We start from the raw sequence: 23,212 nt of genomic DNA, 5'->3' as shown, positions 1-23,212 counted from the left end.
ATTTGAAAAATGCCTGCTCCGGAGTTGGCTGAGTCGACGCGGCGGCGCGATGTTATTCTATGGCCCTTTGGCCTTTACAGCCACTCCTAGAAAATTCCCGGGGTCTGGGAAGTCGGGACAGGATCGCTAGGACACAGCAAAGTTCCTTGGTGCGTTGTGAGACAAAACACGTTTGGACCCGTGGGTGGTGAAAGTTGCCACTACACAGAACGAGAAACGCATTCAGAGGGGGCTCTGCAGTAACCCCAGATACGCTTTCTAATACAGGACAGGACCCCCTCGGACTCCCTGCGTCCCCCCCGTGCCCCAGGTGGGTTTGGTATAGTGGAGGAGGAGGGAGAGAGCTAACACAGGAAAACTCTTCCCGGGGGTGAGCCATACTTACAGCCAGAGTGAAGGGAAATATTTCCACCGTCAGTGAAAATCGTGTCAGCGGGTAACCAGAGCTTCACGCCCCCTGTTGTGCTGAATGCTGCCTAGAAAGTACCATGCGTGTTGTCTGGGAAGGGCTTTCAGCCACTGAGCCAGGCATCCACCCCCTTTCTGAGATGGGTACCTGCCACTTCCCGCATCCTCTTGGTAAGGGATGATGGCCACTGCACGTTGTCCGAGTAATCCGAAGCCTCGGAGCACTTTGTTTCTTACCTGAATTGCACCTCTATAGGGAATTTTTAATTTATGCAAATAGATTTTGACCTTTCGAATGGGTAAAGTGAGAGAAGCCTTGATGACCCTTGGACTCAGGCACTGTTAAAGCTACATTGTTTTTAAGCAACCACTTTAATTTTCTTCATTAGGGAAAATGAGCCTGATGTGGGCAGAATTCAGCTGAGCTGCACGGTGCTGTGGAGGATCTGAGAACCTTGAGATGGTAGGCAGGGCGCAGAGGCAGATGTGTGGAAATGTCAACACTGCCCCACACCCCACCCCCACACCCCTCTGAAGGTCTTGACTGCATGGAGTGCTTTGGGGGCTGGGTGGCAAGGACCAGGCTGTGGTCCTTGGAGAAGAGTGATGGGAGGTGGCATTGTGTCAGACTTAAGCAGTGAGCAAGGTTTCTTCTGAGCCTCAGTGTCCGGCTGGAAGCATTTTTAAGTGTCTCTGGTATGAAGGAGTCAGGGGCATGGAATAGAAGAAAACATTTCCAGTCACGTGACCTCTTGGCTGGCAGCCTTTGTGTGTAGGTCTGGACATCCGGGGAAAGGAGAAACTCCTGCCTACCCACTGGCACCCACTGCTGGTTAGTGGGGGCTGTTTTCATGCTCTGAATAAGTCTGTTCTCAGAAACTCCAGGGGACCATAAAGGACTTCTGTCTCGAAATGCCTTTGGTGCTCCTGCCTCTGGTGACTTGGCAAAAGGCAAAACAATTCATTCTGCATTTCTGATTGCAACGCATGTTCACCGTTTGATTTTGTTGACATGACTTGTTTTTCCATTTTAGGCACCAAAAACCAAGAAGGGATTGAAAGGTGAGTGGAGAGATGGAACATCGCCCTTAAGCCAAATCTGTATCTTTTTTCCCTGGGTCCAAAAATAATTTAGGCATGTCTATGTTTAAATGTTTTCAGTGAGAGGCTTGCTGTTTTTGCCATAATTCCCTAGGCAGCCTTGGTCTTCCCAGGGGACTCCTTGTGCTGTCTCATTGGGCCTCAGAGAAATTCAGAAATAAATATGAGACGGGGTTTGGGGAAGAATCCTTCTCCCTGGGCTCTGAATCCAGAAGTCAATGGTTGGGGTTAAGGATGCTAAAGGTATTTAAGCCAGACGGGAAAACCAATTCAGTGTTCATGCTTAGGTTTCCCCCACATGCCTCCATCAGACAGTGGCCAAGGAGCGCTGCGTCTCAGGTAGAAGGGTACAGGGAGGCTACTGGTCTGAAAGAAGCTTGCAGATGCCTAAAAGTCTTGGTCACTTTTCCCAAAGAGCTGCGCTGAGCTGTGTTTAGAGTCTGGAAGACTGATTGTGGGCCAGTGTATCATGGGAAAGCAGGTAGAATGTAAGTTCTACCGAAAATCTATACTGTGTTCCTTTCAAAAAGTTATTTTAAATTCTGCCCTAGGATATTTCAACAAGGCATTTTTGACTTGTTGCTAGAGATTTGGGAAACATCTCGTGGCCAATGAAGGGAGAGTTAAGCCAAAGTCCCAACATCTGAAGGCTCGGAGACCCTCGGGCAAGTCTTGCATTTGAGTTGTGTTAGAGCCACTCTTCTGTCCTGAAGTCACGGTGGCCCCTTTTCTGTTCCAGGCTCCATTGATGATGTCCTCGGTGACCTCCTGGGAGATGATAGTAAGTGCTTCTTCCCAAGAATCCCCTGGTTTAGGCTTTTTTTTTTTTTTAATTGAGATATAATTCACACACCATGAAATACACTCCTTTAAAGTGTACAATTCAGTGGCTAAATGGTGTTCACAAAGTTGTGCAGCCATCACCACTACCTAATTCTAGAACATTTTCATCATCCTTGAAGAAACCCCGGGCCTATAAGTAGTCAGTCCTCCTGTTCCCCTCCCCCCAACCTTGCCCTTCCCCACCCCCACTTATTTACTCTCTGTCTCTATGGATTTGCCTATTCTGGACACTTTATATAAAATGGAATCATACAAAAACTGGCCTCTGCATCTGGCTTCTTTGCTGTAGCATAAGATCTTCAGTTCATCCACACCGTAGCGTGTCGGTGCTGCATGTCTTTCCGTGGCTAGGTAATATTCCACGGTGTGGCTAGATCATGTTTTATTTATCCATTCACCAGCTGATGGACATTTGAGTTATTTCTACATTTTGGCTGTTATGAATAATGCTGTTTTGAACATTCGCGTACAAGTTTTTGAGTGGACGTACGTTTTCAGTTCCTTTGGGTATAAGCCTAGGAGTGGGACTGCTGGACCGTATGTTTAACTTTTAGAGGAAACCGCTTTTCCAAAGTAGCTATAGCATTTTACATTCCCAGCAGTGGTGTAAAAGGGTTCCAGTTTCTCCACATCCTTGCCAGTGCTCACTTTCTGTCTTTTTGATTATTGCCATCCTTCCAGCTGTAAAATGGGTTCTCACTGTGGTTTCCATGCACATTTCCCTGGTGACTAGTGATACTGATCAGCTTTTCATGTGCTCACTGGCCATTTCTATATCTTCTTTGGAGAAATGTCTGTGTTCCATATCCTTTGACCTTTTTATTTGTGTTTTTTTGTTGAGTTGTAAGTTTCTTATATATTGTGGATACTAATCCATTCTTCTTTGTGTTCTTTGCCATATTGAGGAGCAGGGCTCCATGGTCATGCAAAGCTCACCAGGGATAGTGAGGCTTAGGTTCCCCCCACATGGCCCCCAAGAACCCACAAAGCGCAAGCCTGTGTATGCCAACCTGCAATTTTTGTTTTTGTTTTTTTAGATGAGCTATCTCTGTCGCCCAGGCTAGAGTGCAGTAGCGTCATCTTAGCTCACTGCAACCTCAAACTCCTGGGCTCAAGCGATCCTCCTGCCTCAGCCTCCCAGTAGCTGGGACTACAGGCGCAAGCCACCCCACCCAACTAATTCATCTATTTTTTTGTAGAGACGGGGTCTTGCGCTTGCTCAGGCAGGTCTCGAACTCCTGACCTCAAGCGATCCTCCTGCCTCTGCCTCCCAGAGTGCTAGGATTACAGGCGTGAGCCACCTCGCCCGCCCCAATCTGCAATTTTGGACACTGGATCCTTCCTCCTGCTTTTCCATGGGGTGTGGTTGAGTTGGGTTGGGCTCTTCATTTGGCACTTTCTGGCATTTAGAGTTGACTCACCACCCTCATTCAGGTTTTTCAAGGGGTAACATTGGGACCTGCCTATGGGGCCAGTTTCCTCCCTCCAAACACGCCTTTTTTTCAGTGGGACAGTCTGGGAGATGGCTTGGTGAGGGAAGTCACTACCCTTTTCATCTTGACTCCACTTCTCTTTAGCTGAATGACATCTCTTCTGTTTTCTTTCTTGCCAGTGACACCACCCGAGAAGCCTGTTAAACAAGCTTCACAAGCCAGGGACACTACAGGTGTATCTCAGGCACTTCCTTCAAAGGCCAGAACGAAGTAAGCGTGAGAGCGGCTTGGGCCCCTATGGCCTATTTCAGTCCAGATGCTTTTTGCGCCCCGCCCCCGCCCCCCGCCCCGACTTCCTGCTTGACATGTGGAGCTTCTGATGTTGGTAATTTCCACCCCTTTCCTCAGCTCCCAGCTATTGGAGGCGCCTAGGGGAGTTGAAAGAGAACTGAAGTGGAGGTCAGAAGTCTGAGCTTCTCGTCCTACGTGTGTTACTTACTGTGTGACCTTAGGCAATATCTGGACCTCTCTGAGCCTCAATTTTTTTTCTTTTCCTAGTAATAAAAGGATTGGCCTAGATCAGGGGTTTTCAAATTGTGTTTGTTCTAAGGTTCTTCTGACAGGTGAGAGAGAAGGGAGGTGCTCTGCAAGTGCCCCACCCTCTACTTTCGTCAGAACTACAGCAGTTGTTTTTTCCTCTTACCTATTGTTTTTAGCAATTTGTTCCTATTTTTTTAAGCGGCACTACTGTAAAAAAAAAAAAAAAGTTAAAAATCACAGCATGAGGTGGACCGTGAAATACCTTTTAGCAACTCTGTTCTCCTGGAGAAGTCTGTCCAAGTTCATCTGGACTCTAAGCCATTCTTCCGTTTTTAGAACCATCTAGTGCCCTGGGAGTGAAGGGAGGTGCTGATTCCACCCCTTTGCAGGTCCCTCCTGGAAGACGGTGTCTTCAGCACCAGGGCAGGCCTGGCAGGAGCTGATGCCGAGGTGAGACCGGCCCATTCTCCAGTCCTCAGCCTCTCTTCTTATCCCCAGCAGTAGTGAGATGGGCATTGTGGTCAAGGGCAGCTCACAGAAGGGTTTAAAAGTCTCTGCATTGAGTTTGTTCTTTTGTCACAGGGGAGGTTGCTGTTTTTTAGAGACAGGGTCTCACTCTGTCACCAAGGGCCCAGGCCAGAGTGCAGTGGCACAATTGCTCCAGCCATCCTCCTGCCTCTGCCTCCCAAAGTGCTGGGGTTACAGGTGTGAGCCACCGCACTGGCCGTTTGTTCTTAAAGCAAAATAATTCCTAAGGGCTGCCAAGTGGACCCAAAGCAGCATTCTTCTCCTTCCCACCAGTAAGGTGAGCTAGAAAGGAGAGCTCCTAGCAGCCGTGGGAGTCTTGGGTGTTGCCCCTTTCCCATCATAAACTACCCAGCTCTCAGGCCACGTGCATAGGAAGTTGCAGAATTTCAGTCTTGTGAGGGAAGAGGTCTCTAGGTTGGGAGGAGGAGAAAGTGCCAGCGCTGTCTGAGTCTCCACAACCAGGCAGGTTTGTCTTGAAACAACCGCCAAGCCCAAATGCGGGGTTAAGGCTCCCTTGGCTGAGCTCTGCTCCTGCCAGTGGTCTGCCCTAAAGCAAAGGGCCAGAGCCCTGAGTTTTTTGGGGCCTTGACTAATTAACGTTCCTCCTTGTGGACTTAGGTTTCAGATGTCTCAGACGCAGACCCAGAGGCTTTGCTCCAGGCCATAAAGGTAAGGAACCAGCTTACACGATTGGGGTAGTGGGTAGTGATATTTCCTGCCAGGGCTTCATTCTCCCTCTGATTTCTCCCTTTACAACTCATGTTTCTGAGCCTTCCTGGTGCAAGAATGGAGCTCAGCCATGAGCTGTTGGCCTTCTTGCCTCTGTGGGTATAAACCAGTTTTCCTGGGGTACAGAGAATGGACAGTCTCTGCCACGGGCCTCTGGTAGAGTGGGGCCAGCCCTACCTGAAGGCTCACCTGGCTGGGTCCCCCCACCCTCCTCCCCACCTAGGGGGACGGGGAGACTGTCTCCTCTGACATTTGTTCTTACCCTTTCTCGGTATTTCTCTCTACATCCCCTGCCATGTCCCCTTCAGATGGGGACTACTGTCATCAGATCAAGCCCAAAGCTGATCTTTGCAAAGGAATTTTAAAGCATCAATTTTGAACAGTTGATAAGAACATAATCTCACAGTACTCAGGTAGCTTGGCCTGGGCCTCCTCTGTCTCTCCCTCCCCTTCCAGCCAGCAGCACCTCCTGTCTGACCCTTGGCCTCTTGTCTCTCTGATTAACCCATTTTTCCACAATCCCTGGGTTAAGCTGAGCTCTTGGTTCCAGCCCTTGGGGCTCTAAAGAATTGGTGTGTGTTCCCTTCTTGTGTCAGAACCAGCTTCTTTAAACCCAATTTGAAATCTCTATTCCCGGGACCAGCCGGCTGGGAGCCCTGGACATGACCTTCAAGTCCGCTGACTCAATTTTTGGTGGTGACTTTGAGTCTCTCATTCCAGAACAATTAGCTGAAGCCCCTCCCCACACTCTGCTTACCTTTGGTTCGATTTTTTCTTTCCTAACTCACCTTTTTTCTCAACAGTTTTCTCATTTTCCTGTGGTTTCTCACAATTCTGCCCCTGGGTGCCAGCTGCCCATCTCAGATGGGAGTCCTCATCCCCTTGTCAGCTGTCATCCTCCATCCCTCCTGCTTTGCTAGGACCTGGACGACATGGATGCTGACCTCTTCGGTCTGAAGAAGTCTAACCCGGCCCCCAGCAAAAGAGCTGCAAAGGATCCTGGGAAAGAAGAGCTGCCCAGTGACCCCAGACCTGCTGGCAAGTTAACAGCCAACGAGAAAGGTGTGTGGGAAGGAGCGCCCTGAAGCCACAGGGGACGCCTTGGGGACATGGAAGATGCTCAGAAGGAAGTTTTGGTGTCCTGTGGGTTTTCTCTGCCCGGAGTGGAGAGGCCCAGGAGCAGCTGTGCATGTGTGTGTACAAGTGATTACAGTGGGGAGGGGACGGGTGACTCTCCTCTCTTCCTGGGGCTGTTCATTCCCTCTCAGTCCAACATGGGCAGCTGCTGGAGAAACTCTGTCCGTTAAAATGGACAGTCGTTTGGTACCACCTGGATGTCTAAGATCAGTAATAGGAAAAAAAAAAAAAAAATGGACAGTCATAGGTAGCCTGTGTATCTCCCAAACCCATGTCCCTGTTTGGAGTGACTCCTGACGAGGAGGGCAGGAGGTGGAAACCGCGTGAGAACTGAGGTGCAGACCCCTCCTGTGGCTGTTCACGGCCGCAAACCCTCGGCTTCCCAGGAAGAAGTGCACCCATCCCAGGGGCCCCAGTACATGGTGTGGCAGGAGGACGCAGGGCCGACAACGTTGTCTTCTTTTTGCTTCCTGCAGGGGATACCATTGCCGCCAAGAAGCCACCTCCCTCTCCCAGCAGCTCTCCTGGGCATCAGTACAGGAGGTTTTCCTTTGGAGGTACCATCGCCCCCATCGTGGTTCTGGGACACCCCGGTTTGATGATGGAATAGCCTGGGTGACACTTGCTTGCCCGAGGCCAGGTTGCTGTGTGTGTCCCAAGGGGAACAGAAAGCTGGTGCCGCAGGTTCGGCTCCTCATGGATCCAGAGAGGGTCTAGTGATGTCCTGGCTGGAATATTTTGGTTACTCATTCGCAAAGATTTTGAAGCCGGGTATCAAAATGAAGATCTTATACTTTAGGAAAAAGTCCCTCTCCCTTCATGAATGCACGAATGTTTTACTTCTCTTTTGATGCCGTGGGGACATTTCCAAAATGCCATGCAGCCAGCAGAGTCAGAGGCCCCATGGGTGAGCCCAGGGTGGGCCCAGCAGGCGCAAGGCCACCCTCCGACTCGCTCTCCCCTGGCTGAGCCTTGTCTGGGTGTCAAACCCCTTACCATGGGCCCTATCAGGGTGCTAAGGGGCTTGCTCGTGTCTTAGAGCAGTGGGAAATCTGGACTCAAGGGAGAACTCCCTCAGTTTTGGGCTTGCTTTTCCTGAACTAAGTGCTGCAGTCTGACCTGTGCTTTCCCTTCTGCTGGGAGACTCGGAGGACCCATTGGCAGGACTTCTCTCCGATGATGAGGAAGAAATCGCCGAGAAGCCGCCCGTGACAGGGAGTAAGGCGGCTTCAGACAAGAGCCCCGGCACGGTCAGAGGTCAAGGTAGGGAGGAGTGGGCTTGTTTCTCATCCTGGGGGCAACAGGTGCAGAACCAGAACCCTCAGCAGGGTGGGGAGCAGAGGTCTGAGGTCCAGGATAAAGAGATTATCAGTCTCTGGGAACAGGGAGGTGGGATTCGTGAGTCTGGGCAGCGGGGGTTGTCCCGTGCCGGACAAGTGCAATGCCTGCCGCCCCGCCCAAAGTCAGGGCTGCAGAGGAACATCCCCCTCCCGTGCACATATCACAGTTGAGGGCAAAACGGCTGCAGGCACTGGGCCTGTGTTCTCTCTTTCAGGTCCTTCCATTCCTCTGACTCCTGGGGACACCCCTGTCCGAAAGAAGGAACTATTTGATGACGGGGATGACATCATGGCTGCCCTAGGGTTTGGAGACAGCCCCAGTGCAGAGAGGAGGCAGATGGGAGGCCAGTAAGGATCCCTGTGCGCAGAGAGCCCCTGGTCAGGCTGCTGCTTTAGTTCCCGGGAAAGGCTAGTGGGTGGGTACAGTGTGGGTCCCCCGGGAGCCCCTTGTAGTCACACATCCCTGTCCTGCATCCGATCCTGCAGGGAAGGGCCCCGTCCTGCACGCTCCAAGCTGGACGAGCTGCTGGGGCGAGGCGCTGCCACCACACTGCTGGCCTGCCCGGGCCCAGGGGAGCGCAGGGAGTTCAAGCTAGACAAGAAGTACCAGAGGCCACAGGGTGAGGAAGCTTGGGGGTCAGCAGGGAAGGGGAGGGGGGCCTCTGGACCAGGTTGTTACCATAACCCGTGATGAGAAATAAGCTTTACACGATGATACGCACACACTGGTACACATTTATAACTGAGGCAAAAGTGTCGTGAGATAATACTTAACCATTACTGTTGTTCGACACTCTTTTATTGCGATGCTATTTGATTTAGAAATACACTGGTTGTGACTCATTGAGTCGGTTTCTCCACCCGCTAATGGGCAGCTGCTCACAGTTTGAAAATCACTGTTCTGGATCAGCATCAATGTTTCTCAGAGCATCGGCCCATGGGCCATCTGTTGGGAGTTGTCCTTGTGACAGCGCAGCTCACTGGGCTCAGGGGATCTTGGACAGGGCCCCATGATCTTGCAGTTGTGCCCCCAGAGCAGCTTCTGTGGTTATCTTATATGTTGAGCTGCCAGTTCAGCTTTTTTTAGACAAAGAGTTCTGCAGCTGCAAAAGAGTTTGGCTCAGGCCGGGCGCGGTGGCTCACGCCTGTAATCCTAGCACTCTGGGAGGCTGAGGCGGGTGGATCGCTCAAGGTCAGGAGTTCGAGACCAGTCTGAGCAAGAGCGAGACCCCGTCTCTACTAAAAAAAAATAGAAAGAAATTACATGGACAATTAAAATAAAAAAAAAAGAGTTTGGCTTACCCTGCTCCACATCATGGTCATGAGCTCCTTAATTCACAGACGAAGATGCCTGGGATGATGGGGACTTCACCTTTGGGGCCTATCAGCCCACCGTGGGCTCCTCCGAGGGCCGGCAGTCCCGCCGGCAGTCGGTCAGGTAAGCGGGGTCTGCAGGGGCCTTGGGCTCTGAGGCGGGATGGCCACTGGGAAGACACGCCCCTGCAGCCTTCCCCAGTCCCCTCCGACAGCCTTGCATGGGAAGCCATGGTGTGCAAGGCCACCGTGTGCAGGGCCCTAGGCCCTGTGCTGGGAGAGAAGGAAGTCACCCAGTCCCGCCAGCCCAGGCGGGGGTGGTGATGGCCCCAGCGGGAACCTGTCTCCACTTAGGCTGTCAGTGCCCCGGCCAGTCTCAAAAGGACAGGAGAAGGTGGGCCTACTCCCACCTGAAGCCCCTGAGAGCCACAAGAGGCTGTGATGTCACTTGGCTCCCGAGGAACATACAGCCCAAGGGGTAGCAAAACCACTGGCTTTCCGTGGGGGCTTCTCAGGCCGCACTCCCCAGGAACACTGCCATCAGATCTGCCATGACAGTCCTGATAGTGTGTTTCTCCCAGTTTGCAACAAAAGTCAAATCAGTGACTTTTCTGAATGTGGAGTTTTCTCCCAGTATGTATGTTAGGCTCTGTATTTGAAGTAACGTCAAACCTATGGCAGAGTACCAGGAGCTGTGTTCCAGCCATTGCCCAGACTCAGCGGTTGTTAACGTTACGCCACGTTGGCTTTGTCCGCCTCCCTTTCTGTCTCGGTAGCTGTGTGCGCACACTGACATTTCTCCCACTCCCGGGATGGGAACCGGCTGCTGCTGGTCAGTAACCGATGTGGGCAGTGGCTGAGCAAATGGACAAGTAGCAAAGTGGCTGTTGATGAAAAACCTGGGACCTACTTGAGCCAACTGATTTTCCTCTGGACACGTGTCTGTGGTTGCAATTTTTTTTTTTTTTTTTTGGAGACAGGGTCTTACTCTGTCATCCAGGCTAGAGTGCAGTGGTGTGATCATAGCTCACAGCAACCTGAAACTCCTGGGCTTAAGCCATCCTCCTGCCTCAGCCTCCCCAGTAGCTGGGACTACAGGCACATGCCACCATGCCCGACTAATTTTTCTATTTTTTGAAGAGATAGGGTCTCACTGTGTTGCCCAGGCTAGTCTCGAACTCCTAGCCTCAAGCAATCTTCCTGCCTTAGCCTCCCAAAGGGCTGGGATTACAGGAATGATCCGCTGCACCTGGCCCATGGTTATAATTTGATCCTATTCTCTGTGGATAGAATTGTCCCTGGTTCATGTGATGGAAGTCAAGATGTCCATATTTTGTGTTGTTCTATAAACAGCACACGGCCTGCCGCTGCCCTGTGGCTTGAGCTGGTCCAGAAGCTGCTGCTTGTTGGGTCTCGGGCTGTCTGCAGAGTTGCTGGGTGTAGTCGACTCCTCACTGTGGGCCAAGCAGTTGCAGTGGAGGGAACAGCTCGTAAGGGGACAATTGGGACAGTCTGCTTCCCCTGCCTGACACCCTCCTTTTGGTCTTGAAGTAGATTCTTAGCAGATGGTGGCCCAGACCCCAAGGGAGAACCAGGCTCCAAACAGAGCCTTCCAGCAGCTTCCAGCCCCATCCAGCCCAGGAAGGGAGGAGCCGACTGGTTGGGCCTCAAGGATGACAGCTTGGACCCGCTTCTTCCCGCCCCTACCAGAGAGGCCCAAAGGGGAGGCTCAGTGCACTCCTCACCCTCCACACCCCCTCCTGTGAGCCAGCACCCTGCCCCAGCTGGGCTGCCCTCCTTGGGGGCAAAGCCACCAGCCGAGGGTGCAGGGCACCCTGCCAAAGCCAGCCAGGCTTCCAAGCCAGGAGCATCCGAGGAGAAAGAGGAGGACTGGCTGAGCCATGCCTTGTCTCGGAAGAAGTTGCAAGGCCTGGCCAGAGAGGAGTGCACCGAGGCCTCGGAGGGCCCAAGCGTGGTGGGAACAGCAGGCCATCCCCCTCTTGGCAGGTACGGGCTTGGGCTGCTATGTCTAGTGGACGGGGGACTGGGTGGGGCTTCGAGGGCCCACCTTGCCTGCTTTGCCTGTTGCGGACTCTGTTGGCAACGCACAGCGTACTATAGGCACTGAGGCCTTCTCTGAGCTCCGCTTTTCTTCCTCCTGGGCACTGCAGGGAAAGCTTCTGGCTCCCTGGCTTGGCCCAGGTGCAGACACGAGGGGTCTGGGGTGCTGTTGATACGCGCTGACTGCCGTGAGGCAGGTGCTGACCTGATTGGGCAGGCGAGGAGTGAGGGGCCCTGAGGTGCAGACACCCTGCCAACAGCCCCTCAGGCTGGCAACCCCAGCATCCACACTGTTGGTGCTTCTGCCAGCCCCAGCTTAGGCGAATGTGGTGTGAGTTGAGATGTCCTTGTGCCCTTGGAGAGTGTTAGAGGAGACACAGTAGCGGAGAGGCAGTTCCCAGGAGAAGACACAGAATGGCAGTCCCGTGGGGCAGGACAGTGAGTGACCTCTGAGGGCAGGAAGGCAAAAGAGGCTGGCAAGCCGGGAGAGTCCAGAGCCCAGGGAAGGTGAACTGGGCAACTTGTGACAGCCCAGGGACATCACCCAGTCCCGGGGTTGGTGTGAGGTCAGGAGGGCAGCTTTGACTTTGACCTGAAGCTGAGGCCAAAACAGAGAAGACCTTGCCTCCTTGCCCACCCTGAGAGCCAAGAAGCCGAGGAGGGAGGTTATAGACAGGAGGGTGTCACCAAGGGCAGCTGGACCTGGGAGGAGGCCGAGCAGAGCCTCAGTGGAAAGCTGAGCCAAGCTCAGCGGGCCAAAACAAAACTCTGAACTTGAGCGTGACTCCAGTGTACGTAACGTGGCCATTGTCAGTCCCTGGACAGCGTCCGTTCACTGTGGACGCTGAGGCAGGGAGGGGAAGGGAAGCCTGCAGATCCAGAAGCCCAGGCTTGGGAGGAGAACGCCCCCTTCCCCCCCAAGACGCGATGGTGGGAGCAGGAAAAGGGTCAGCCAGGACTTCACGCTTGGAGCTCGTCCTGGCGCCATCTTCGTCCCACCTCACCTGGGCCTTCTGTCACTCCCCTTTTGATGTCACCTCTGCTCAGCCGGCCTGCTGCCAGCACTCAAGGGCTTAAGCAAGCAGCCGCTGGAGGGGCCTCAGAAACAACAGCGCGAGAAATGCCGCCTGCCAGGCCTGATGTCCCAGGGTACGTCTACAGCCAAGCTGAGCGTGAGAGAGCCACGGTGGGCGGCGCAGGTCTAGACACAGATGGCAGACCACTGTGCGGGCTCCCGAGTGCTTAGCTGTGGTGTTGGACACCTGGGGCAGGCCTGCTGGTGGAAGGGCTTCCTGAGGCGGGTCCCCATCTCCCAGCCACCAGCACAGCCGAGACACCCCCCCCACCTTAGTCAGTTGCTCCCGTCTGCCCATGTCACACACAGAAGGCTGTTCACGTTGGCCCCCATCCCTATGTCCTGTCCTCAGGTCCCCTGTGACTTGGAATCAGGCTACTTTGGCCCTCCCTGCAGGTGTCCCAAAGATGGGAACGGCCCCTGGAGACCTCTCCAGCACTGGTTTGCTTTCTGCTTTGTTTGGGGGGCTTCACCCTGGGTGGGAGGAGGTGCTTTGAGCTGCTTTTGTGGCCCCTCCTAGACACACACAGTCCCAGACCTCGGGCCTCCTGCTCTTCTCTCTGCTATTGATTTTTCAGAGCCTGCCGTTGGTGTCCCGAGCTCCCAGGAACCCACAGGGCTTCCTGTGCCTGGCCAGGTAGGGAGGATGGACGAACAGGTATAGCTCTCAGGCCCAGGGAGCAATTCTCCCGTGCCCAGAGGCAGCATCAGCCCTGTGACCTGACAACCTGCCAGGAAGGACGTGTCCAACGCACCAAATATGACCGTCAGCCTGTCCACCCTGGCATCCCCTGCAGCACTTCCCTGAACTTTTAGCCTTGCTACTTCCAGGCAGAGTTGGGTGTTTATTTGGCAGCCTCAGTGGGGATTCGAGGTGGCGGCCAGGTGGGGGCTGGGAGTGCTCCAATCAGAAAGCAGGGCTGCAGGTCCTGTCGCTCTGTCTGGCCAGCCTCCTAATCCCTGCCATCCTCCCACCTGCCTCCGTCTCAGTTTCCCAGGTGTGGTAGTCACCTCTGGCACCTGGGCCTGGGAGGTGTGGCCCCCAGGAGGACGTCACAGGAAGATTGTGGGGGGTGGGCAGCTCGCAGGATCCAGATTAGTGTCAGCATGTGAGGTTCGGGCCTGACAGATAGGGCTGGTGTCAGAGCTCTTGTTGTAGCTGAGACTCTGCTGGGACGTGGGTATTTGTCTCAGAAGCTGGAGACCACACTGGGGAGGACATTGGAGGCAGGGAGGGCGGCCCATGTTCCTGACCAGACCTGAAGGGGGAGGTGCCATGCGGCCTGCTGAGCTGCAGTGACTATGACTCTCCAAGGCCTCATCTTTGGCCGTGTAATGTGACGGCCTTGTACCCTGTCTGTGGCCACAGATCAGGGGCAGGGCCCAGGAAGTCCATTGAGCAGAGGACCAGGAGGTAGCTGAGCTCAGCCGGGTCCCTGTCCCCTTCCTAACCTGGAACGCCTCTTCCTCTCCTGCAGTCCCTGCTCCCAGAGTCCCTTGCGCGGAGCCTGCTGCCAGGCACAGAGTACCAGAAGCAGCTCCTGGCAGCACAGGCGCAGCTTCAGAGCGGCACTGCCCAGCTCCAGGCTGAGCTGCTGCAGAGCCAGGTGCAGCTGGCCGAGCTGGAGGCCCAGGTGAGGGGCAGAGGGGCAGCTGGCAGGAGGGGCAGGGTTGCTGGGAGGGCAACCCCGAGAATGGGCAGCCCTCACTGAGAATGGTCTGAAGCTTCCCCAGGAAGGGGAGGAGGAACTGTAGGCACAAAACACGTGGAGTAGAGACCCCATGCCGGCCGGCACCTCCCTCCACGTCGGCCTTCCTGCCGTGTCCTAGGTGCGGAAGCTGGAGCTGGAGCGCGCCCAGCACAAGCTGCTGCTGGAGAGTTTGCAGCAGAGACACCAGGCGGACCTGGAGCTCATCGACAGCGCACACAGGTACCTGGTGCCTGCCCGTGGCCTGCCCGGGCTTCCCGGGGCTCCTGTCTTGCCCCAGCTCTGCCTTGGATCTCCACACTGACCCCAAAGGCCTTGTTAGGTGGTGGCCCTCTGCCTTCTGGGCCCCACAGCTGGGTGTTCTGTTGGCAGAAGCCGCGTCAAGGTGCTGGAAACATCGTACCAGCAGCGGGAGGAGCGACTCCGGAGAGAGAACGAGGAGCTGTCAGCTCAGTACCTGTCGCACTGCCAGGAGGCCGAGCAGGCCCGCGCCGAGCTCACAGCCCAGCACCAGCGGCGCTTGGCAGCTGCCGAGCAGGAGAAGGAGCAGGAGATAGAGCGGCTCCGGCAGCTGCAGCGGTGAGGCCCCAGGAGGGGTGGGTGGGGAGCCTGCCTGGCAGCAGCAAGCACCGAGGGCCTAAATAAGCACCGGTTAGTCCCCGAACCTGCTAACCGCTAGAGGCTGGTGACTAGAGCCACCCTGGGAAAGGGGTGCTGTTTTGCTCCCTATGTTGACGCGGTTGTCTCTCTAGACAAGAATGAGACCCAAAAAAGGTACCTAAGGGAGTCAAAGGTCAGTGAGGGCAGAGCAGGCCTTTCAAGCTGTTCAGATGGGCAGACAGAGAGCATTACGCGCACAGCTCTTTCCTCTACGTAAAGTGTCCTTTGCTGAATAACAGGAGGAATCTCCTCCTCAGAGCACGCATAGCACTGAGGCACCAAGACAGGAGCTGGGGAGACTGAGGCAGTGCCCTATCAGCAGGGACCGCTCAGAGGCACACCCTCCGGGGGCTGAGGAGCGGCCGCAGTGTTCACCGCACCGCCCGAGTGGTCCTGCTCAGAGCTGCCTGGGCCGTCCCCACCCCTGCCCCTCAGGGCGTCCATCCTGGACATGCGCAAGGACCACGAGGAGCAGCTGCAGCGGCTGAAGCTGCTGAAGGACCGAGAGATCGATGCGGTCACCAGTGCCACCTCCCACACACGGTATGTGCACCACCCAGGCCCTGTCCACCCGAGGGCCAGGGCTAGGGGTCCCCGGGACAGTGTGACCCAGTCGTCCTCCAGGTCCCTGAATGGCATCATCGACCAGATGGAGAAGTTCTCCAGCAAACTGAACGAGCTGTCCTCTCGCGTGGAGGCCTCGCACCTCACCACCTCCCAGGAGCGGGAGCTGGGAACCCGGCAGCGAGACGAGCAGCTGCGAGGTACAGCCCCATCTCAGCCACCTGGGCCCCCTTGGCGGGAAGATGGGTGGGCCGTGAGCGCCCTGTGGGCTGCCCCCAGCACTGCAGGAGCAGCTGGGCCGGCAGCAGCGGGACATGGAGGAGGAGCGGAGCCGGCTCCAGGAGGTCATCGGGAAGATGGAGGCACGGCTGAACGAGCAGAGCCGGGTGCTGGAGCAGGTGAGGCCCGTGCTCCTGCCTCAGGGCCCCTCCTAGGGCGCCTGCAGGCATGGCCGCAGTTCTGACCTCACCTCCTCAGCCGCTCGCTCCCTAGGCTCACCTCTTCTCTGAATGTCCCTCCTGCCCTCCCTGCCTCCATGTTCCCAATCCCAACCTGGACTTCAGCACTGCCCCCCTGAGCACAGGCCCCCCACCTGCACCCTCCCTGCTCTCCGCCACCGCAGGCCCCACTGCCACCCATCCCAGGGCCACCCTCCGTATCAGCTGATGCCTGTGACACTGGGACAGGCACTCTTGCCCACTAAACATCATTCCCTCCTCCTCAGCTGGAACAGACACACTGGAACTCCCTATGTGTTTTCCATATATAAAAGCAAGCTTTATTTAAAAATTAAGGCTGGGTTTCTGCCTGTAATCTTAGCACTTTGGGAGGCCAAGGTGGGAGGATCACGTGAGGCCAAGAGTTCAAGACTAGCCTGAGCAATGTAGCAAGACCCCGTCTCTAAAAATTATAATATTTTCTTTCTTTTATACTAGGTTGTAACATAATACACTTTATTGAAAAAAGTAAGGTATAGGAAACAATAAAGAAGAAAAAAGTTGCCTACTAGCCAGAGACATCCACTGATCACATAATCTATGCCCTGTAGACATATCAACAGAGACATAAGTGCTTTATGTCATGAACTGTATTTGTTCACTCTGTCCATTGTTAACTGTGTTAAGCACCTGCCTAGGCCAGGAACAGTTAAGCTCTCACCTCACTCTGGTGATTCAGGGGACAAGGATGTTGCCCCCTGAGCCATTAGCCTTGGTTCAGTTGGCTGGGCTGGCGGCCACTGGGTCCTCCTCTCAGGCAGAATGGCAGGGGCCAGGCCCTGACAGTCCTTCCAGGTACCCTTCATTTTGTGCCTCTTTGGGCAGGAGGTGTCTGTGGCATAGCACAGGAGGTGCAGGTGGGTTTGCACAGCTCCTCAGGGAGCAGCCAGGGCTGGTCCTCGGGGGTGGGGAGCACACTCAGCCTGGCCCGGGCCCTGCAGGAACGCTGGCGAGTGCGTGCCGAGCAGTCCAAGGTGGAGTCCATGCAGCACGCCTTTGAGGAGCAAAGGAAGGTCATGGCCCAGCAGATGGCCATGGAGAGGGCAGAGCTGGAGCGAGCCAAGGTGAGTGCAGCCACTGCATTTAGCTGCTGACACGGCCGTTGTGCCAAGGGACACTCACACTGTGCCTTCGCCCGCCATGTCCCAGAGTGCCTTGCTGGAGGAGCAGAAGTCCGTCATGCACAAGTGTGGGGAGGAACGCCGGCGCCTGGCAGCCGAGTGGGCCGAGTTCTTCGCGCAGCAGCAGCTGAGTAAGGAGCGGGCTGAGCGCCAGGTGGAGCAGGCACTGCAGGTGGACACCCAGCGGGAGAGCACCCTCGTCAGCCTGGCCAAGGTGAGGCCCAGAGCCTCCATCTGGACGTAGGAGTTAAAACAGCGTCCATACCATCAGCTTCCTCGTATTTCCCCAAACACGTTATACACGTTTTCCCATTCGTCCTCATCATACTCCCATGACTGAGATCTTTTAGAAATGAGGAGACTGAGGTTCAGAGAAGCTGCGTCTTGCTGTGTCATGTGGCTTGCGTGGGCAGCTCCCTGGCTTGGCCCTAGGCCTCTCTGGCCCATCCCAGAAGCCCCTTGCTCCACCACCCTCTCCCTGGGGCAGGGTGGACAGCGGGGGCCTCAGAATCCTGTGCAGAACACAGCCGGGCTCCCAAAAGGAGAATGCAGCGGGGCCCTGCCGTCTGCAGGAGCAGGCTGAGCTCAAGATCCGGGCCAGCGAGCTCCGGGCCAAGGAGGAGCAGCTGGCGACCGAGAGGGAGGCCCTGGAGCGGGAGCGGCAGGAGCTGCGGCTGGAGAAGGAGAGGGTCAACGCCGCCGCCCTGCGCATCAGGCTCCGCTCGGAGGAGGTGGAGAGCATGAGCAAGGTGCGGCTTGGGCATGCGGGCACATGGGTGTGGCTCCAGCTACCCTGGCCAGCCCTGACCCAGGTGGCCTCCTGCAGGTGGCTTCGGAGAAGTACGAGGAGGGGGAACGGGCATTGCGCCAGGCCCGGCAGGTGCAAGCAGAGCAGCAGGCCCGGCTGCAGGTGGTGCAGCAGCAGCAGGAGCGGCTGCGGCAACAGGAACAGCACGTGCACCAGGCAAGGCTCCTCCCAGTTCCCCAGCTTCCCAGCTCTGGCTGCCCCAGGCCCCTTACAGCTGAGTCCTTCTCTCTGGGGGATGGGCACAGGCGCATCTGAGTCTAGCCCAACAGAGGCTGCAACTGGACCGTGCACGACAGGACCTGCCCTCCAGCCTCATGGGGCTGCTCCCCAAGGCCCCGGGCCTGGCAGCCTCCAGCCTGAGTGGTGAGTGGCTCCAAAAGGAAGGAAGGGTGTCTCAGCCGGTCCTCTTAGCAGCGGCAAGGCCAGGAGCACGCAGGACATCCTCCAACCACTCAAGTTAGAGGGCAAGCTGAGTTTTAAAGTCATCTCCTTTTTACACAAGTAATGCATGTTAACTTTAGAGAAATAAATCAGAAATACAGGTGCGGAAACAACTTTTTAAAATATCAGCCAGGCACTGTGGTTCACACCTATAATCCCAGCACTCTGAGAGGCCAAGATGGGAAGATCGCTTGAGGCCAGGAGTTTGAGACCAGCCTGGGCAATATAATGTGACACTCTCTCTATAAAATATAGAAAAATTAACCAGCTGTGGTGGTGCGCACCTGTAGTCCCAGCTACATGGGAGGATCACCTGAGCCTAGACATCTGAGGTTGCAGCAAGTTGTGATGGCACAGCACTGCCCTCCAGCCCAGGCCACAGAGTAAGGCACCATTTCTTTAAAAAAAAAAAAAAAAGGCACTATGGAATAAAAAAAAAAAAATCGCTCAACGCCACTTCCTAGTCTAAAGAGAACTACTTTTTTTTTTTTTTTTGAGACAGGGTCTCACTCTGTTGCCCAGGATAAGAGTGCAGCGGTGTCATCATAGCTCACTGCAACTTCACGCTCCTGGGCTCAAGCCATCCTCCTGCCTCAGCCTCCCAAGTAGCTGGGACTACAGGCATGCGTCACCATGCCCGGCTAATTTTTTTCTATATATATTTTTTTAGATGTCCATATAATTTCTTTCTATTTTTAGTAGAGACAGGGTCTCGCTCTTGCTCAGGCTGGTCTCGAACCCCTGAGCTCAAATGATCCACCCGCCTCGGCCTCCCAGAGTGCTAGGATTACAGGCATGAGCCACCTCGCCCGGCCTGTAGCATATTGTTTTAGAACTTGACTTTTTTACTCAGTAATACACACGTGAAGCATGCTTTCTTCTCAGTAATTGAATACTTGATCAATTCTCAGTCGGCACGATGTTCCATTATGAGGCTGTTCCGTACCGAGTGATTTGTTGTCACAGCGCCTCAGTGGAAAATCTCCCTACATACCTCCTTGCACCATTGCCTGATTATTTCCCTTGAATAAATTCCTAGAAATGGACCTGCCAGATTAGCATACACGAGCCTCCCACAGAGGCTTTTGAGTTGGTGCCATTTGCCCCAGAGCACTTGTCCAGGGTCTACCCACCGGAGTGGGCGAGCAGGCCTGGGGAACAAGGCACGTCCACCCGGTTTCCCACCAACGCTTTGGTCCCTGACTTCCTCCTTGGCCTTTGCAGCCCTCATGGCTCCTGCTGCCACTCCTCAGTGCAGCCAGCCACTGGCCAGCCCGGGCCCAGGAACCGCAAACCTCCACGCCAGACTGGTGCTGCTGAAGCACACGGCTGAGCAGGTGAGTGTCTCCGGGACTCAGAGGTCCTCGTGTTCACGTGGGTGACAAGCAGTGAGGCAGGAAGAAGCACACCAGGGCTCCAGGGAGAGCTGACCCCAGCTCACGGAGGAGACTAGGCAGATTGCTCAGTGAGACCTGTCCTCTAGGCCAGGTTCTGTACAGAGTGATTTGCATACATCATCTCAGTTCAACCTCATGGTCCATCTCCCTCCGCGCCCTGTAGTAACGATGACAACAGATGTCACTTAGGGAGCCTGTCCTGTGTGCCAGGCTCGATGCTAAGGGCGTCACACAGCCCTATGAGGTAGGAAATGTTACTATCTCCACTATCCAGACAGGGAAACTGAGGCTTAGAAACATGAAGTCACAGCTGGGCGTGGGTGGCTCACACCTGTAATCCCGGCACTTTGGAAGGCTGAAGTGGGAGGATCACTTGAGACCAGGAGTTTAAGACCAGCCTGAGGCTAGGCGAGGTGGCTCACGCCTATAGTCCTAGCATTCTGGGAGGCTGAGCTGCGAGGATTGCTTGAGGTCAAGAGTTCAAGACCAGCCTGAGCAAGATCAAGACCTTGTCTCTACCAAAACTAGAAAAACTTAGCCAGGCACGATGGGAAACACCTATAGTCCCAGGTACTTGGGAGGCTGAGGCAGGAGGATCGCTTGGGCCCAGGAGTTTGAGGTTGTGGTCAACTGTGATGACACAACTACACTCTAGCCAGGCCGACAGAGTGAGACTCTGTCTCAAAAAGAAAAGAAAAGAAAAGAAACGTGAAGTCCTGTGCTCATAAATTCTCCAGCAAACAAGTGGCCTCACCAGGATTGAGATTATGGCCAGGCTCTTTCACAGCCTCTGCTGTCTCCCAGAGCCAGGCAGGATCGGGGGGATGTGGGGAGGGGGCTCCCCGAATGAGGGCTGGCTCTGCTAGGATCCAGGGCTGCCCCTCTCTCTCAGCTCACAGAAGCGTGGCTGCTGATCCAAATCTGCCTCGCAGGACCGAGACTTCTTGGAGAATGAGCATTTCTTCCTGGAGACCCTGAAGAAAGCATCCTACAATGTGACGTCCCATTGAGCCTGAGAGGGGCCCCAGCTGTCTCAGCGGAGGACTCTGACCCTGACTCTCTCGCACCACCCTCTGGCTACCAGCTCGGTGGAGGTGGTGCCCGGAGCCTGATTACAGCTCTTCCTGTGGACAGCGTGCATGTGTGTCCTTTCTAAGTGCCACAGCCATGCCTCTGGGGCTCGGAGGTGCCAAGACTAGCACCACGGCTTTGGCTCTCCCCCACAGCCATCCAGCTCAGATCTGAGGGTCTTAGCTACAGCTGGTCTCCGTGGGACACCCCTACCCACCCCCTGCAGGCAGATGGTTGTGGGATCTTTTTGCCTGGGCCTCTTCCGAGGAAGGGGCTTCTCTCAAGGGATGCCACGAGCAGCCTCCCTCGCTCCCTGCCTGACAGGTACCCTCCCTACTGGAGACCTGGAGAAGGGCCTCCTGGCCTCCAGAGTGGGAGGAAGGGTGGCGGCAGGGAGGGCACCCGGCCAGATGCTACCTCACAGTTTGATGAGCTCCTGGAACTCAGCCAGCCCCTCTTCTCGGCTGTGCAGGAAGCCCCTGCCCCATTCCCAGTGCTGCCCTTAAGAGCAACTAGACCAACTAGTGTGGACACTGGCCTCCTCTGCCTCCCTCATCTAGGTGCCCCACCAGTGGCACAGGAGGGAGCTGTGGACAAGAGGGGTGTGGGAGGGACAAGGAGAGAAGGCTCCTCCCTGTGCTGTTCACCTGCCCAGAGCTACAGCCCAGTGGGAGTGAAGAGGGACAGAGCGAGAGCCTCCCTCCGAGGGGAGGGCGCTGGTGCTGGGGAGACGCGCAAGCTGCACAGCCAGCTGCTGCCACCTGCCCGTGCCTCTGCCCTCCACCTGCGGGGTCTGCCCAGGCTGCTGGAGGGTGCCTGGAGAATGGTGGGAGGATTGGGAATCGCCCCCCGCAGACCCAAGGACAACTAATAAAATCACTATTGCTTCCAAAGCAGCTTTTATCAGGGAGGAGTTTCTCAGCTTCCATCAGAGAGGAAACCATCCGGGAAGGCAGAGGAGGAAAATGCTAAGTGGGGTATAAGGTGCATTGTTTGTGTCTCTCTGCTCTTGCAGAACAGCTTTCAGAGGGATCTTACCTACCAGCAACTTACAGCTTAGTTTTGGACCCACTAAATTGCTATGCTTTTTTTTTTTAATGCTATAATTTTTTTTTTTTTTAAGAGACACAGTCATGGCCAGGTGCGGTGGCTCACACCTGCAATCCCAGCACTCTGGGAGGCCAAGGTTGGAGGATCGCTTTAGCTCAGGAGTTTGAGACTGGCCTGAACAAGAGCGAGACCCCGTCTCTACTAAAAACATAGAAAAATTAGCTGGTCTGGAACTCCTGAGCTCAAACGATCCACCCGCCTCAACCTCCCAGAGTGCTAGGATTACAGGCGTGAGCCACCGCGCCCAGCCTATGATGTATTACTAAATACACGTGGGGTAGGGGGGGAGGGACATATACCTACATGATGGTGCAACGCGCACTACCTGGGGAACGGACACGCCTGGAGCTCTGACTTGGGGGGAAGGCGGTACATGGGCAACGTATATAACCTGCAATTCTGTATCCCCCATAACAATAAGATGAAATAAAAAAAAAAAAAAATACACGCAATCCAGCCTGCGGACAGGCAACCTTCAGTCCTGCTATGGTACACTCAGCAGCAACCTCACAATAAGGAACAACTCCTTAAGGCAGGACTGAGTGTTACTGGCCTGTGTATCCCCCTCAACACTGTGTGGCAGGTGTGCACTGTTGGATGAATTACAAGTGATGGTGAGAAGTTTAGCTGTGTGGCTGTTCATGAAAACCAATTCAAGGTGTAGCCACTTCCTGCCACATGGAGAGAACCCTCATTACGTTTCAGTGTGAGTGTGAGGACCAAGCTGCTGCTGGTGCCAGAACAGGAGACCTGGTCATCATCCCTGGCCTGGGATGTCAAGGAAGGCTTACTGGAGGGAAGCCGCTATACTGGGCCCAGGAGGTAGCTAGGCCAAGGGGGAAAAGTGAGCAAGTGGAAGGCAGAAGAGACAGCATGTGCAAAGGCCCTGTGGCGTGGGGAGCAAAATGTGCTGGCACCTTTTGTTCCAGAGGAGGGCCAAGGCTGGGGCAGAAGAGGGTTGGGATCACCTGGGCTACCAAGTTTGACCTTGTTAGAACTGGATCCCCAAGAGTAATGCAAAGCCCTGGCAGAAACAACCACACCTGTGTCTTAACCAGGTCACTTAGGCTGTTGTGTGGATCACAGTAAATTGGAGATGATCAACAGCTAACGCCTACATACCATTGTTAGCGCTTTCTATATGTTAATTTATTTCGTCCTCCTAACAAGCCTGCGAGGTAAGCACTGTTATTATCTGCCTTTTTCCCTAATGAGGAAACCACAAGGGCGACAGGAAGGTCACAATCTGGATTTTAAACCCAAGCAGTCGGACTCCAGATCCGTGCTCGCGCCCCCTGCCTCGGCCCCTGCCTGCGTCACTGGGG

General features: G+C 55.0%; 1 protein-coding gene across 1 annotated transcript; it reads left to right on the top strand.

Moving 5' to 3' along the window:
• The first annotated feature begins 10 nt into the window (after positions 1-10).
• Positions 11-21,824, top strand: FBF1 (Fas binding factor 1). The gene is made up of 30 exons (XM_069482861.1): positions 11-310; positions 798-871; positions 1,443-1,470; positions 2,249-2,290; positions 3,965-4,055; positions 4,715-4,775; positions 5,472-5,522; positions 6,503-6,644; positions 7,196-7,276; positions 7,863-7,982; positions 8,275-8,407; positions 8,546-8,679; positions 9,401-9,497; positions 10,925-11,380; positions 12,482-12,583; positions 12,862-12,950; positions 13,088-13,146; positions 13,988-14,143; positions 14,340-14,440; positions 14,591-14,797; positions 15,314-15,421; positions 15,503-15,642; positions 15,722-15,840; positions 16,881-17,003; positions 17,089-17,274; positions 17,633-17,809; positions 17,887-18,024; positions 18,114-18,231; positions 19,534-19,646; positions 20,639-21,824. Exons 2-30 carry the CDS (start codon positions 869-871, stop codon positions 20,714-20,716), a joined length of 3,453 nt encoding a protein of 1,150 aa, XP_069338962.1. The 5' UTR covers positions 11-310; positions 798-868; the 3' UTR covers positions 20,717-21,824.
• Positions 21,825-23,212: the final 1,388 nt, after the last annotated feature.

The sequence above is a fragment of the Eulemur rufifrons genome, chromosome 9 (genome assembly GCF_041146395.1).
Source record: "Eulemur rufifrons isolate Redbay chromosome 9, OSU_ERuf_1, whole genome shotgun sequence".
Lineage (NCBI taxonomy): Eukaryota > Metazoa > Chordata > Mammalia > Primates > Lemuridae > Eulemur > Eulemur rufifrons.
This window is presented reverse-complemented; position numbering and strand designations above follow the sequence as displayed.